Below are 16,478 nucleotides of genomic sequence, written 5' to 3'. Positions count from 1 at the left end.
ATTCAAAATGCTGCAGCTAGAGTACTGACGGGGACTAGGAGAGAGCATATCTCACCCATATTGGCCTCTCTTCATTGGCTTCCTGTTAATTCTAGAATAGAATTTAAAATTCTTCTTCTTACTTATAAGGTTTTGAATAATCAGGTCCCATCTTATCTTAGGGACCTCGTAGTACCATATCACCCCAATAGAGCGCTTCGCTCTCAGACTGCAGGCTTACCTGTAGTTCCTAGGGTTTGTAAGAGTAGAATGGGAGGCAGAGCCTTCAGCTTTCAGGCTCCTCTCCTGTGGAACCAGCTCCCAATTCAGATCAGGGAGACAGACACCCTCTCTACTTTTAAGATTAGGCTTAAAACTTTCCTTTTTGCTAAAGCTTATAGTTAGGGCTGGCTCAGGTGACCCTGAACCATCCCTTAGTTATGCTGCTATAGACGTAGACTGCTGGGGGGTTCCCATGATGCACTGTTTCTTTCTCTTTTTGCTCTGTATGCACCACTCTGCATTTAATCATTAGTGATCGATCTCTGCTCCCCTCCACAGCATGTCTTTTTCCTGGTTCTCTCCCTCAGCCCCAACCAGTCCCAGCAGAAGACTGCCCCTCCCTGAGCCTGGTTCTGCTGGAGGTTTCTTCCTGTTAAAAGGGAGTTTTTCCTTCCCACTGTAGCCAAGTGCTTGCTCACAGGGGGTCATTTTGACCGTTGGGGTTTTACATAATTATTGTATGGCCTTGCCTTGCAGTATGGGGCGCCTTGGGGCGGCTGTTTGTTGTGATTTGGCGCTATATAAAAAAATTGATTGATTGATTATCTGAGCCAAGCACTAAGTCAGTCAAAAGGTCTGAAAATTCACAGAGAAACTCACAGTAACGACCAGGTGGACGATAGATAATAACAAATAAAACTGGTTTTTGGGACTTCCAATTTGGATGGACAAGACTAAGAGTCAAGCTTTCAAATGAATTAAAGCTCTGTCTGGGTTTTTGATTAATTAATAAGCTGGAATGGAAGATTGCTGCTAATCCTCCGCCTCGGCCCGTGCTACGAGCATTCTGGCAGTTAGTGTGACTCGGGGGTGTTGACTCATTTAAACTAACATATTCATCCTGCTGTAACCAGGTTTCTGTAAGGCAGAATAAATCAATATGTTGATCAATTATTATATAATTTACTAACAGGGACTTAGAAGAGGGAGACCTAATGTTTAATAGACCACATTTAACTGTTTTAGTCTGTGGTGCAGTTGAAGGTGCTATGTTATTTTTTCTTTTTGAATTTTTATGCTTAAAATCGATTTTTACTGGTTATTGGTGGTCTGGGAGCAGGCACCGTCTCTACAGGGATGTGGTAATGAGGGGATGGCAGGGGGAGAGAAGCTGCAGAGAGGTGTGTAAGACTACAACTCTGCTTCCTGGATTTGTGAGAATCTACTGGTACCTTGTTTCCCATGTAACAATAAGAAATATACTCAAAACCTGGATTAATCTTTTTAGTCACATAGCACTACTATTATTCTGAACACTACTATACCTAGTAAATGGTCCCAAGGTGGTTGTGACACACCTGCATTCAGGGACACAGACTTTACACTACAATATTTGTGCTGTTAAGAAATTTTGTCCAAAACTGTCTCATTCGCAATATTGTCTAAAAAACACCTTTCCTGTGTATTGGTAACTTCCAAAACTCTATTTGAGAAAGTGTAGCAATGCTGCCATCTAGTGGTTTGTGGTTCTGTAAAAATAATCCAGGCTAAGTTGTTTTTTTTAGTCCATCACTTCATCCGTTTATTGCGCCGAGTTTACATAGAAAAGGTTTCATCCACTTTCTAAAAGGTAGAATGAGGAAGCTCAGAACTGAGGTCGTCTCCGAGACTCATCGGCCCGTGGTGTTCCCCGAGGTTGTCGAGCCACCGCTGGCCGCCATCTTCTTCAGCGTCCTGTTCAACTGCAAGAAGACAACAACAAATAAACAACATGCTCGTGCTATCAATCAAATCACTTCAGGCAGCAAGAAACCCGTGTCCACGCTGTGTGTCTGTCAACTTATTGTCTTTGTTCAGCACACTGAGGACAAAAACAAAAAAACAGAGACATCTTTAAATCATTCATCCATCATCTCGACAGTGACCTTCATGTGTCTGGGTCCTCAGCCATTAAGAAGTAGAGATGCTGCTGAACAGGTGTTTGGTGATGTCGAGAGCTTTGCAGGAGAAGAAAGTCTTTGTGCTGCCTGTCTGATGGCATGGTTGTGAGTCCTGGACGCTAACCGGTGACCCGAGGTGATGACCGGGTGTCTTTGGTCTCTTCAGAAGATTCTTGGGGACCACTGGAAGAACTCAGCTTCAATATTTTGGCCATGTGGCCTGTTTCTCTGTGCATGATCCAGCACACAGGAGTGTTGGGGACCCCAAGCAGCTGGAGAAGGTCTAGGCCCTTCAATCCAATGTATATGCTTGATCACTGAACATCTCAGCAATCCAGTAACAAAGAAATGCCCACCAAAGCTGCTTCTTAATACACACATTCTTAAAAACTAAGTTGGTAACTTAATACAGTTGTGTTCAAAGTAATAGCAGTGTGTTTAAAAATCCCTATCACAGTTTGGGAGCACTGCCATTCTATTTCAAATCAAAACATGAAGTCAAATGTATCCAGTTTGTCATTACTTATATTAGACTGTTCATAAAAACAGTGTCTGCATTTTTCTGTCTGGGACCCTTACAGGTGGCCCTTATTTAAGGACAAAGGCAGCAAACGTACCTGCTGGTTGTTCTGTATTTGAATGAAATGCGTTGTTCCAGACACTGTTCAGAAGAACAGCGTACTTTGATTAAAAGGTTGATTGGAGAGAGGAAACATATAAAGAAGAGCTAAAAATGATAAAATGCTTAGCTAAAATGATCTCAAATGCCTTAAAACGGCAACAAAACCAGAAAGATGTGGAAGAAAACAGAAAACCGCCATTCAAATGGATCAAAGAATAGCCAGAATGGCAAAGACTCAGCCAATGATCAGCTCCACGGTGATCATAGGTCGAATGTTACTGCAGTAGTGTAGGTCTGTAACAATCCTACAGTACTCTAACAATCAGAAGACTCCTATGTGAAACCAAGCTATGGACAAGAACCTTCTGCAAAGTCCTAAACAACATGTTGAAGAGGTCACAATTTCCCAAACAACACTCTGGTCTAAAGAGAAATGGCACAACATTTTGTGGACTGATGGAAGCAAGATTGTTCTTTTTAGGTCGAGAAGCCACAGATGGTTTGTCAAATGATGCCCAAAAACTGAATTCAAGCCAGTTCAAGACAGTGAAGCATGATAGAACAAAGATCATGATTTGTGAATATTTCTCATACGATGGCGTCGGGCACATTTATCACATACCAGGGATCATTGATTAGTTTGAATACATCAAAATACTTGAAGAGGTCATGCCCTAGAAATGGGTGCTTCATCTTGCTAACTCCCCCAAACACACCAGCAAGTGAGCATCATCTTGGTTCCAGACCAACAAGATTAACGTTATAGAGTGGCCAGCCCAATCCCAAGACCGTAATCCAATGGAAACCTTGTGGAGTGACATCAAAAATACTGTTTCTGAGGAAAAACCATGAAGTGCAGAGGAACTGTTGTCCAATGGTCCTGGGCTGGAAAAGCTGTTCACAGGTGCCAGAAGTTGGTCAACTCCATGCAACACTGATGTGAAGCAGGAACAGTGGTTGTATAAGTAAATATTAGTCCAGTGATTCACAGGAAAGAGAAATTTGTTTGAGTTTATAAAGAAAAATGCAGTCACTGGTAGTTGTGAACAGCCTAATATTACTTTTTGTTCACTTTCGGCAAATTAATAACAAATGTGATAAATTTTTCATCATGTTTTGATTTGTAACAGTGTTCCCAGTGCATTTAAGTGTATGGAAATAAAAGCTATTGTAACTATTTTGAGCTTTAGTCATTTTTTTAAAAACACACTGGTATTATTTTGAACACAACTTATTTACTAAAAAAAAAAAAAAAAAAAGGGGGGGGGGTCGTGATGATTGTGGAGTGTTATTTCTGACCAGAAGGTGGCAGTAATGGCAGTTAAATGTGTGGCAGACTGAAAGAAAAAGGTTACAGTCTGCAGTCTTGTGGTCAGGTAGTGACTGTACTACTGCCTTAACAAGTTGACAACCACCATTAAACTCCACAGATGAACAGAAGGCAGTAGTAGTAGAAGATTACTTGATAAGCAAACAAACGTGTACATGGAAACTACAAGAGGTGAAGCAACATCCATCACAGACTGGGTGGGCGATACAAATATACGCTTCAGTCATTAGAACACTTTAAACTGATTACTCTGACTTATGGCCCAGTCACACGACACTTAGCGAAGGGCAACAAAGCCCTAATGAAACAAGAAATCTGGACTTTCGTTAGCATCATTTAACCTTCGGGCAGCTTCGTTCCTGAAGCTGGCACTTCGTCAGGATTTTTAAACTGTTGAAAAATTTGAACGAAGGGCAACGAAAACCTCAATTCGCCGTGTTTCGTTTTGCTGTCGTTCTTGGCATTTTTTAATCATTTGTTTAGTTTTTGTAATGTTATTTAGTTTGACTTCATTCGAGCAGCTGAATGTTTTCACACAGTGCAGAAGCCGGTTTGTGAGTGCTGAGGCTGCTGCTGTGTTCATGTACCGTCGGAAATTACAGGGCAAACTCAGCCCGTTTGCTTGGACTTTTTTATCTGGGTGAGGAGTCAGCTTCAATTGCCTCAGGCACCTTATATAGGGAAGAATTAATCTTTTGTGTGGATACAATTAATTATTTTGCCACAAGCAAGTGCTGAATTTGAAACAACAAAAAATTTGTGTAATTTCCAATGGTACCTGAACGCAGCGACAGCTGCATTCCCTGCATGTGCTTATTATTTTTTATTAAATACAACAATGTGAGTGTAGGAATGACAATCCAGTCCTTCTGTACATGTGGCAACAGGTAGATGATTCAAATGATTATATAAAGAGTGGTTCTGGAAGGAAGAATCAGCTGCAGCTGGTTGAAATAACCGCACGAGTCAATGTGCTGTGTTCACACGGACTGATCAATTTACTGCTCTGATATATTCAATCATCTTTACATGTATATTTATTCCCCCTTTTGACAGTTTTTTTTTGTTATAAATAAATGAATAAATTAATTTTATATATATATATATATATGCAGCAACCAGTGTTGTCAGTGAGGAGTCTGATGATCAAGGAGATGATCCCTCTTTTGTTCTGGACCAGGAACCAAAGCAGGTGGTCCACCAATGTGCATACAGATCTCCACAGCTTCTGTTTGCCGTTTCTCCAGGACTCAGGTGCTATGAGCTCCGCCCCAGCGCCGAGTCCTGGAACTCGGAGATGCAGACATACACTGCTCCAGCTGTGGCTCCAGGAGCGTTTCAGTTAAACCTTCGACATCATTAGCTTCAGTTTTGTTTAGTTCCTCTTTCGTCTGTTTTGCGCTCTTGCTTCGCAGGCTATTCAGTGATAAAGTTATTTCGTCCACCGAATTGTGACTTTTTTTTAACTTTGTCCCCTTTGTTCAGGAATCGTCGTGCGCCGTGTGACTGGGCCATAAAGCGTCGAGATCGTTAGCTTTGGTTACTCTTTCGTCCCTTTTGTGCTCTTGCTTTGTGGCTATTCAGTGATCAAGCTGTTTCGTCCACCTTTTCTCAACGAATTGTGACTTTTTTTTTTCTTTTTTTTTGTCGTGTGCTGTGTGACTGGGCCATTAGCAGCCTGACTGATAATGACTCACCTCCTCAAACTTGTGGATCTGTCTGATGAAAAAGTCGCCATAGCGACGGGCCACTTTAGTGTCAGCGATGTGGATCATGTCCTGATGGAATCAGATATTAATACATTAAAATCACAGACCATAAAATGTCTTTTCATCATCATCATGTGCTTTCATTTAGAAATGCTCACATATGGACATGTGCACCCACCCAGGTTGGTGAAACAAAACAGCCCTCATTCCCCATGATTCACAGTCACATTGACAGTTTACACAAATACCCCCAAAGCCCCAGAAATATGTTTATGTGCATGTAGAAACACTCCTAACTACAAGCAAAACCTAAAACTGACTGAACTTGTGCTTCCTGTCTGTATTCTGTACAAACTCCTGCACAACCTGCACAGTGACTGTGTCTGCACCACTTGTCCACATTAATGTCCAGTAGGGCTGCCATGATTACTCAACTAGTCACGATTGCGTCAACTACCAAAATCATCGGCGACTAATTTAATAATAGAAGTAATTTTTTTAAGCTCTGTTTCTTCTCTCAAAGCTGCCCCTGTACCTTCCGCTGCCATTCTGTCCTTGATTCAGATTCACAGTAGTGGTAATCGGAGTCAGCCGTGATGTCATTGGAAAAGTTATGTCCAAACAATATCATGGATAGTCGCCAACGGGGCTTAAATATTTGGGAGCATTTTAACCAAATTAAAGAGAAAAATGTGCAATGAAAAATCTGAAAGACGGAACTTGCCTTCCACAGCAGTACAAAAGCAATGCAGGAGCATCTGAGAAGGAAACACTTGTGGCTGATTCTGATGAAGAGGGACAGTCGTCTCAGTAAGCTAATTGGCTACTTAGCCGCTAATGTTAGAGTCCATAGTGAGCTACTTACTTATACTGATAGCTGTAAGCGTAAACATTAACAATGATGATTTCATGATCCTTAGCACACATTTGCTGTAATGTTATAATGGTGTGATGTTTGAATAGGAAATGTGATAACGCTAATGTTTTATAACGCTAAGTTACAGTGCTAAAAAAAAAAAAGTTTGTTCGTCTTTGATGGACGACTTTGTAACCAAACCCACAACGTGCACACCTCAGCAAGCAACTATCCTGACTGAACCAATCTGGAACATGTTGGTGACTGACATGAGACCCCTGATCATGGTTGGTGATAAAGGTTTCAATGAGATGATCAAGGAGTTGAACCCAGAATACCAGACCGATCTCACTTCACGACAATGATGGAAAAGAAATTTCAATTTCCTTTATTGGCATGAATGTATAAAAAAAATATTGCCAACAATAATACATAGTAAAACAAATAAATTAAATTATATAAACAACCAATAGCAACATTCAAAGGCAAATAACAGCTGTGTGCTGGTGCGATAAGCTGCAATTTACATATGATCCGATTAGTCGACTCGTCGCAAAAATAACTGGTGATGAGTCGATTATCAAAATAATAGTTTGTGTCAGCCCTAATGACCAGCAAGCATTTCATTTCTTCAGCGTAGGAGAGAGTTCCTCTTGCTGCAGTGATCTTCTTCCTGGGGGAGCTACGTGCAGCTTTTCCACTTTGATTTCCTTAAAAGATGAACTGATGAAGCCACTGACATAGATCAAAACTGGGCATATAATTAAAGCGGTACAGCCTTTGGGTTTTTAAAGATTTAAATCATAAAAATAACTTTCTTAGGCACCACTATAATGTTATTCCTTAGCATTTAAATCTGACATTGGTCTGGAAACAATTTAGAATTTCAGCACCTGAAGGGGGGGAATTCAAACAATCAGACGCCATAACCTCCATTTGGGGGTGACATCAGAACAAAATGAAGTTATTGTGATGGACATATATTTGTTTTTATTGCTTCTCATTCAGCTGGTAACTGTGCAGCACATACATGCACCTGAAAACACAAAGTGTACAGTTGTTACAAGAATATTTACAACAGGTCTTGAACTGACTGCACAACCACACTGGAAAAGACTCATTGGTTTTATGATGAACGGGTCATTTGTCCCCCCGGCATGTTTGAGCAGGACTGTCACAGAGTAAACATCACGTGTTTTGGTACTTATCTTAGAAAAGCACTGTTTGTTTGTAGTTTGAAGACAGTGACTTCATTTTTACGACACTAACTCGCCAAACTAACCAGCACAGGAGTTAGTCTGAAAACAACTTCTCAAAACTTAGTTGCTGTGGAGACAGTTTATTTAAATGTGGAGAAAAAATAAGCAGGGGAAGGACATGTGACAAATCTGTGGAGAAGAGTTTTGCTCATCACTGTGTTTAAGGTTTGCTTATTTTAGTGATGAATCATAGCAACATGTTGCTCCAGAAACAGCAACGTGTCGACACATGCTGAGCTCAGGAACAGGAATATGACCCGTCATATTTTTGAGACCAAGAACCACGATCAGAAGAGACGGCGATATTGGTTGTGTGTCCGTTTTCCTTCATTAAGAAGCATTTTGTGAGAGACGGGAGTTACACTACATAAAATACAGCACTACACAATAACATCATGACAGCATCAATGCAACGCAAGATGGTATTGCACAAAAACCACAGAACACAGCATGCACATTCCAACGTGCACCTCTATGTGCACTGTGTCAGCTGTGCAGCTTTGTCCCATCTGCAGCCAAACCAGTTTGTATGTACGTCCTGAGGCCCCGTGGTGCCTGTGTTCATCTCCAGACTTAGAGTCAACAACTCACCCTGGACAGAATGCCAGCACACACGCACGCATACACAGCCTTATATATTAGATCACGACCTGCTCACTGGAGCCCTTATTTTCACAGTTCATGTGGTACTCAGGTCAGGTAGCAGCATCACACTTTACTTACTACATAGTAGCGGCTACAATGTACCTGTTGTGTACGGCTGCCACAGCACTGCAGTGATATGACATGCTGTCTTTTTAATCATCATTCACTTGAGTCTCATAAATGTCACAAATTGCTCTGTGAAAATTAATGTTGACAACATACACACAATGCAACGCAACTTACTACACCTCAACTAGTCAAATGAAATATACAATGACATGTATAAAATTCATCTCTATTACCCGTGTACAGAACGAGTAACTCAGCTAGTACATGATTTTTTTTTTTTCAATTTACCCTGGTATTGTATTATTCCTGGTGTTCATTCCTGGGGTCGTTTTGACCGTTGGAGTTTTTCCGTAATTATTGTATGGCTTTGCCTTACAATATAAGGCGCCTTGGGGCAACTGTTTGTTGTGATTTGGCGCTATATAAATAAAACTTATTGACTGATTCATATACTGCTGACGTGAAGAAATTTAGATTGTAGACAACATGATTAGCATCTTTACACGAAACTAGCAGCCTCAACGAGCGGACAGTGACTTATCGACACAGTGAGAGTTGGGATCAGCTCAGCCACTGTCACTCAAAGTGACCACGCCCCCTGTTATACATAACTTTATAGACTAAAATGGCTTAAACTAAGACTTTAGAAGACAAATGCACCCGCCGCCCGTGGTTGCTGAACTACCTGCAGAGACGAATGCAGTTTTTGCACCAGGCTGTAAACATGTTTATTTCTGTTATAAATTTGGTCATTTTAATATGGACCTGAATGGAAACCTGCCTTCTGCAGCCAGCCTCAAGTGAACTGCAACTTTTTTTTCCCCTCTTCTGGGTGGACTTCATATGAGGTCATCAAAAGTTACGGCTTGGAGAAAACTTGCATTTCACACTTTTTATTCAAGGTGTGTGTGTGTATATATGTATATATATATATATAGCTATCAGAATATTTTAAAATGTGTAAGTTTACAGCAAGAGGAGGTTTTCTTGGCCTTGAAGTCATTTTGACAAAAACATCTTGAGACCAAAAAGAAGTCCATTTGCTGTAAACATCGAGATATGGTCTACCAGGATGACTGAGAACCTTCATCAACAGTTACCACGAGTCAGAGAATCCACAGCGAAGAGAACACCGACTGAAATATTTCTCTCTGACCAATTCAACACACCTTGTCAATGTAGAAGTCGACTTCAGAAGCAGACTGGAACTCTCCGTCCAGAGCAGAGATCCCGCTGGTCCACACCAGGTTCTTCATTTTGTGTTTGAAGACCAGCAGCTGAATGCGAAATTCCTGCTCACTCATGTCCAGGAATCCTGCAAGCTTGGCGACCGGCATGGTGGTGTACAGCTTAAGAAAACTGCAGACACACAAACATTGGGTCACAACCCAGAGTCAAAATATGACAGGTGAGGAGGGGAAAAGTCTCTGACAAAATTCATTAAAGTGTCTGTTACACTATGAGACTGAGGAAACGCATGAGTAACGTATACAGAATTTTAATATCCCTTTGTGTCCATTTTTGTTCTGTCCAAGTCCTTTTATCATTCATTAAATATGTTCCTTGTCAGCTGATGTGCAGCGAGTCCGTGGAAAGTTTTGCACGTGCTCAAAACATTCCCACAGACATTAGGTGGAGAGCTTTCCCGGTGGTTGCATGTTCCTTTACCATTTTGTCCTCTACTTGTTTGTTACTTCTACAATATTGTGTTCATATCCTGTGGTTGTCCGATGCTTCAGAGTGGCTAAAGCCCCCGTGCAGGGTGTGCATTCAACATCAGGAAGAGAGTACCATTCCTCACGCAGCAACATGCAGCGTGGCTATTGACTTGGAAAAAGTGAGACTGAAGAAAAAGACAGTGCGGCTGTGTGCGTTTTATTTGGGCATCAGAGTACAACCAGCAGATTCTCTTGGTGAGAATGTGCTGCAAAGAGAAAAGGTCCTTTGCAGGCCTTGCTGTTGCAGCCAGGGAGAGGACTCTCAATGCGTGAACGTAGTGAGGAAGCATGACACTATGATTCCCTCGTTAGCCAGATTCTAGCTACATTCTAGCTACGCTCAGACCTGTGCAGATCCTGCTCAAACCTGAGTCCCCCAATGCGCGTATTTATCTTGAAACCGGGAAAATGGTTCTACTAAATGCAGCTCTTTGTGGTGCTACTGGAAATGTTACATCATCAGTCCATTAGATCCTTAAATTCATTGGAGACCAACAGATTAAACGATATTTGCCACCGGACAAATGATTTCAATCCGTTACTAATCAGTTGACTCATTCAGTCAACTGATTAGTAACGGAGAACTACCCAAATGAACCCTGATCCAAAGTTTACATACCCCTGTTCTTAATACTGTGTATTGCCTCTTTAACATCACTGACAGCTTGGAGTCTTTTGTGGTAGTTTTGGATGAGGCTCTCTGATGGTGAAGCTGCCACTGAATATGTCTTGGGCTTTATTTACATTAATTACAAAGAAATACAAACAATATGGCACTTTATGGTATATCTGCATGGAGCAGACAGTTCTCAAAAACTGAGTAACTGTGCAAGGAGAAGAGTGAGGAAAACCACCAAGACACTCAGACAACCCAGGAGAAGCTATGGGCTTATGCGGCTGTGATTGGAGAAATTGTGCACAGTGCAAGCTTTGCATTTTGCATTACTACTCTTAGCTTCATCGTGGAGTAGAGCAGAGAAGGATTTTTTTTTTCACCAAGACAGATCAAATCCAGGCTTGCATCTCAGATGTACCTTCTGGCAATTTGTAGCTAAACTTTCAGGTCTTTTTAAGAAAATCCTCCTCTATACCACTTCATCATGAAGATGGATAACTGGTGATACAAAATGCAAAGCTTACACTGTATCCTTGCCAGGAACTTTTAGGCTAAGTTAGGAGCTCTTTTAGTGAGCTTTGAATTGCTTCGCAGATACGGGCCCTGATCATTTGGGAAGCCACCTCTTGAGGTACTTGGAAGTGAGGAAAACCAGTACCACCTTGCCCCTTCATCACCTTCCCTAATGAACTAGCCAGAGCTCTAAATGAGGACATGCTGTCATTCAGGCTTTTGAAGATGCGACGGCTGTCAAGCAGTCGAGTTTCCTTTCCGCACTGAAAAACTACAACGTTCTGAAGGAATACAGCAAAAATAAATGACTAAATAAATAAAAAGTTAAAACAGATTAACAACAGAAACCCAATGGTGAAATATTGCTACAATAGTGAATCCAAGTAGGGAATTTGTCTGTGTATGATGGGAGATGTGCTGGGTGAAAATTGGCCAAACTGTCGGTGTCTTCAGAAACAAAACCTCACTGTGATGGACGTCCACAGTCTTATAACAGCAAAGACGGAGGAGCTCCACTCACAACCTGTGATGAGGAGGTTATCCACTTGATTGTTTCAGTGATTAGTGTTGACAATACAAGCAAAAGTATGTTCTTTTAAAAGCTTTGTGATCACTTGGATGCCTGTTATTCATAAGATGGGATGAATGAGTTGCATGCAAGTGACACTGAGACCCTTGGATCAGATGACCATTTGATTACACCCCAGCAGACACTGCTTCAGCACCAGAGGAGCATCGCCATTCTCCAAGGAGTCAATCACCAAAGAACACGCAGACTTCAAGCATTGGGTGAAGCTAAAACTTAGAATGGACCAATCAGCACTTTCTGAGATTTGACTGCCACAAGGCTGAAATATTTTTGGCATATTTCAAGCATCCTGTGCCGACTGTGAAAAAGAATTCGGCTTGATTAATAAAATTTAACAGGCGAGATCTCTCGGAAAGCTCACAAAAATGATACCACCCCCCTTTCCAGAAAGACAGACGGACGGCTAGTAAGTCCCTTCGGCTGCTCCCTTGTTTGCACTTGGGGTCGCCACAGCTAATCCAAGGTGGATCTGCATGTTGAATTGGCACAGGTTTTATACTGGATGCCCTTCCTGACGCAACTCCACATTACATGGAAAATGTGGCAGGGGTGGGATTTGAACCCGGAACCTTCTGAACTGAAACCAAGCGCATTAACCACTGGGCCACCACAGAAAGACAGACGGATAATATAATTTAATCTATATACTATATGTGGGTGGTATATATGTCCCTCTCTTGCCCAAATGATACCTCAGTATTGAGACAAACCTGGCACACATATACTCTGATACATGAGGAGTGACATCAGCTATTGAGCATTTCAGTAGTAGTAGTAGTAGTAGTTAAGGGGAGAAACTCTGTGCTGCATCATCATCTGCAAGTGTGCTAAAAGGCTGATGTCATACTTTTCTATTGTCTTTATTTTCCTTTGAACTATTTACCTCTTCATTTTTGCAAGTAACAGTAGCAGTAGTATAGTAGTAATAGTAGCAGCAGCAGCAGCTGTCTCTGTAACAGTTCTCTGTAATCTGGGGTAGGTGGGAGGCGACAGCTTTGTTGGTGACAGCCCCTGAATCAAACCTGCCATGTGATGGGTAATCAGCTAGTGAATAATAAAACAAAAATCTCAAATAAATTAATAATTTACGGATGGTCACAAATAATGGACGTAAATACCTGGATTCCGGGAATTCCCAGAAAACTTCCATCACTGAATTAGGGTGAACAAATAAACCTCACTTTTATTTAAGGTATGATTTTTTATTTTGTGGGGGGGGGGGTCTGAACTGTGCACTTGAGTGCTGCCACACTCCTCAGACTTATACGTTTGCTCGCAGTGTTAAACCAAGAACAATATCAAGCCAAACCTGCAACACTGAGCCCAAATTCAAACTGGTACTTAGCAAAGTATAATTTATTATATCATGTTTTGTTACGAGCCATCGTCTTTGTGGCTTTACCGCATACACTAGGTTTCCCAAAGCAAGCACCCTGGTAGTCACAATTAAAAATTAAATATGCTCACGTCTAACCTGCCGAGATCTTCATGAGGTCACCTTTCTCAACTCATCTTGCACACACTGACCATATAAACATGCACACAGACATACGCTCGTACCTGCTCTGCCTCTGGTGATTCAGGTTAAAAATAAATGAAATACATTAAGGCCTTTTATACTTCTAGTACTCTGAACTCTGTGGCCATGCAATCACTTCAACACGCTCGTGAACCTTTCAAAGTTCTCCATCGTGGTTAACAAGTTGGTGGATGTTGCAATGCAACTCACCGCCAGAACAGTAGGAAGTGCAACATTTATTGTGCAGATTGGCCTACTATTCCATGACATCTATGGCCCTGAAAGTCATCAACTGTGAGACTGGAAAAGTGAGATTCCGGAAATGAAATCTGATCCATCACAGCCCCTGCAGTCTCCGTCGTCTCTATGTGTAGCTACAAGGTTTGGGAGAGGAGCTGGGGGGGGGGGGGGGGGGGGGGTCGCGACAACACAGAGTGCTCTGTGTGACTACAGAGTTGCAGATACAGCGTAGCATAAATTGAGCTTTGGAGGGAACATCTTTGAACGCACAACATGGCAACCCTTGAAGCGGAGGGGCTGCAGTGGAATAAGACCACAGCAGGTCCCACTTCCTGTCAGCTCATAAGAAACTGAGACTAGACTGTACGTGGAATCACCTAAAAGTAGAATGTCTGGTCTGATTAGTCTTGATTTCTGCTGTGACAGTCAGATGGTCTTGTTTGGCTTAACAACATGAAAGCATGCATTCATCCTGCGTTACATGAATGGTTCGGGTTGGTGTCGGGTGTGCGGAGTCTACTGTATTTACTCTAATAAACGCTCCCACTTGAATAAAAGTCCCCCCCTTTGATTTTTTTCCATCACATGACATGTACTGAAATTGTGAATTCCTGAGAAAACAGAATAAAATGAAAATGAAATAGTCCTACCTCACTGCCATGAAATCTCACCATGTTGCTTATGCAGCCACAGTGCCTCATATTTCAGACCCTTCCCTGCCACGCAAATGCCTGCCATTTCTGCCCCCACCAGGCATCCGTTTTGCTGTTTTTAACAGGGTTGTCACTTTATCCTTGTTCCTAGACCACTCCCAGACTAGGAAAATCCAAGCGGCATGGCGCTTCTTTCACAACTTCTTGAACACTGAACGCTGCTGAGTAAAAGCATTTGCACTGAAACATTTCATGTATTTGTGTAGCAGCTAGCATGGTGGCTTAGTGGTTAGCACTGTTGCCTCACAGCGAGAAGGTCGTGGTTTCAATTCCCGTGGCCTTTCTGTGTGGAGTTTGCATGTTCTCCCCGTGTTTGCGTGGGTTTCCTCCGGGTGCTCCAGTTTCCTCCCACATCCAAAGACATGCGGGTTAGGTGGATTGGAATCTTTAAATTGTCCGTAGGTGTGTCTGTGTTTGTCTGTTTGTGGGCCTGCGACAGACTGGCGTCCTGTCCTGGGTGTACCCCGCCTCGCGCTCTGCATGGGATAGGCTCCAGCCCCCCGCGACCCTTAATTGGACTAAGCGGTAAAAGATGAATGAATGAATGTGTAGCAGCTACTGCATGCAGTAAAACATTTATTTCGAGTCTGCGCTGCTTCTCTTGCAGGCAGTATACATGTACATACCTACCGTAAGGTGGTACTGTGTACAACATGCATACATATGCAAGCAATGTCAATAAAGGCCCCCCTTGATGCAAATTTCACACCTCCGGGGCATATATTAGAGTAAATATGGTATACCATGGAGGATGTAACAGTTCTGACACAGCTGGCACAGCTGGGTCTAACAGGACAAAGTGTCCCTGATGATGTGAGCACCGGGTGTATTTGATTTATTTTCAGTATGGATGAAGGATCCTGGATTACTAAACTTCAAAGAAAACTGTGGCTACCAGACTAGGTGTCAAACACTGTGCAATTTACTCAACTATATATATGTTATGCCGTACCTGCGGATAGTGGACAGCTGTGCCTGTTGCTGCACCTCCTCAGCAAACACCTTCAGCTGCTGCTGGAAGGGTTCTTTGTGGTAGTTGGGGTGGACATTGTCATAGTTTGGCACCACAGGTGACAGAAACTTTGGACACGCAAAACTGAACAGCTCCTCAAACACCTGCAGGTCCCTGGGGGGTGGGGGTGGAGAATTTTGTACAAACATAAAAACCCAAATGATGGCACGAACCTCTCAAAAGAAGTACTTTACAGTGGTCCATAGCATATTAGTTCAATGATGAAAGAGATGGTTTTCACCCTTTCTGCATTCGCAGCATCTTGTCCCCATACTTCTCCCGCAGCTGAGTATGGATGCTCTCGTCAATGCGCATTGGGTACATGGTGAGAGCGATGGCCAAAAGCCCATGCATCTGCTCATTCTGTTTGTTGATCTAAAACACACACAATGTGTTTTGCCTTTTTAATACCTGAGATTATTTAGTGAAAATGCTCCTAAACTAGTCACAGAAGAGTCAATACGTCCTGCAGAAACACTGGTACAAACACCTAGTTCATTTAGGAAACAATGATTTTCCCAAGACTTGTGAAAACAACTGTAAGCCGCTGACATTTAGGGTAATGTAAGGGTATAATTATGAGTGTACCCCTTTTCAAAGAGCAATGAACCTTTGAAGTTTATAACAACCTACTATTAAAAGTGTATAGCAGGGCTGTGAAATGAAAATTGTGAAATCTGAGGAAAATTCGCAGAGGGGTGAGCCGGGGTCTAGGGCCCGCGGGGCTCCAGAAACCAAATCAATTTTCTATCTAATGATACATTTTCACCATCTCCTGGAAGAAAAAAAATCTCAAAAGAAGTGCATATTTAAATTATCCAAGATTTAACCTTTCATTTAAAGAACACAGAGTATGATGTGGAAGTAGAATCAGGAATGAGTTTCCTTTTGATGTAGATCATCAAAAGATGTAGATAGCTTTTATTG

General features: G+C 42.0%; 1 protein-coding gene across 4 annotated transcripts in view; it reads right to left on the bottom strand.

Annotated features, from left to right (window-relative positions):
• Positions 1 to 1,865: 1,865 nt before the first annotated feature.
• The window catches only part of eif3s6ip (eukaryotic translation initiation factor 3, subunit 6 interacting protein), a 53,969-nt gene continuing 39,356 nt past the window's right edge, over positions 1,866 to 16,478 (bottom strand). For all 4 annotated transcript variants that reach the window (XM_034184679.1, XM_034184677.1, XM_034184678.1 and 1 more), the window contains 5 exons: positions 15,793 to 15,926; positions 15,492 to 15,665; positions 9,801 to 9,990; positions 5,791 to 5,871; positions 1,866 to 1,943 (listed from right to left, as the gene is read on the bottom strand). In XM_034184679.1, the coding sequence (XP_034040570.1) occupies positions 1,872 to 1,943; positions 5,791 to 5,871; positions 9,801 to 9,990; positions 15,492 to 15,665; positions 15,793 to 15,926 (651 nt within the window). In that variant the 3' untranslated portion in view covers positions 1,866 to 1,871. The remainder of the gene's footprint in view (positions 1,944 to 5,790; positions 5,872 to 9,800; positions 9,991 to 15,491; positions 15,666 to 15,792; positions 15,927 to 16,478) is intronic.

Source organism: Thalassophryne amazonica, chromosome 13 (assembly GCF_902500255.1).
Source record: "Thalassophryne amazonica chromosome 13, fThaAma1.1, whole genome shotgun sequence".
NCBI classification, from domain to species: Eukaryota; Metazoa; Chordata; class Actinopteri; order Batrachoidiformes; family Batrachoididae; genus Thalassophryne; species Thalassophryne amazonica.
Note: the sequence above shows the minus strand (reverse complement) of the source record. Positions and strands in the feature narration are given on the sequence as shown.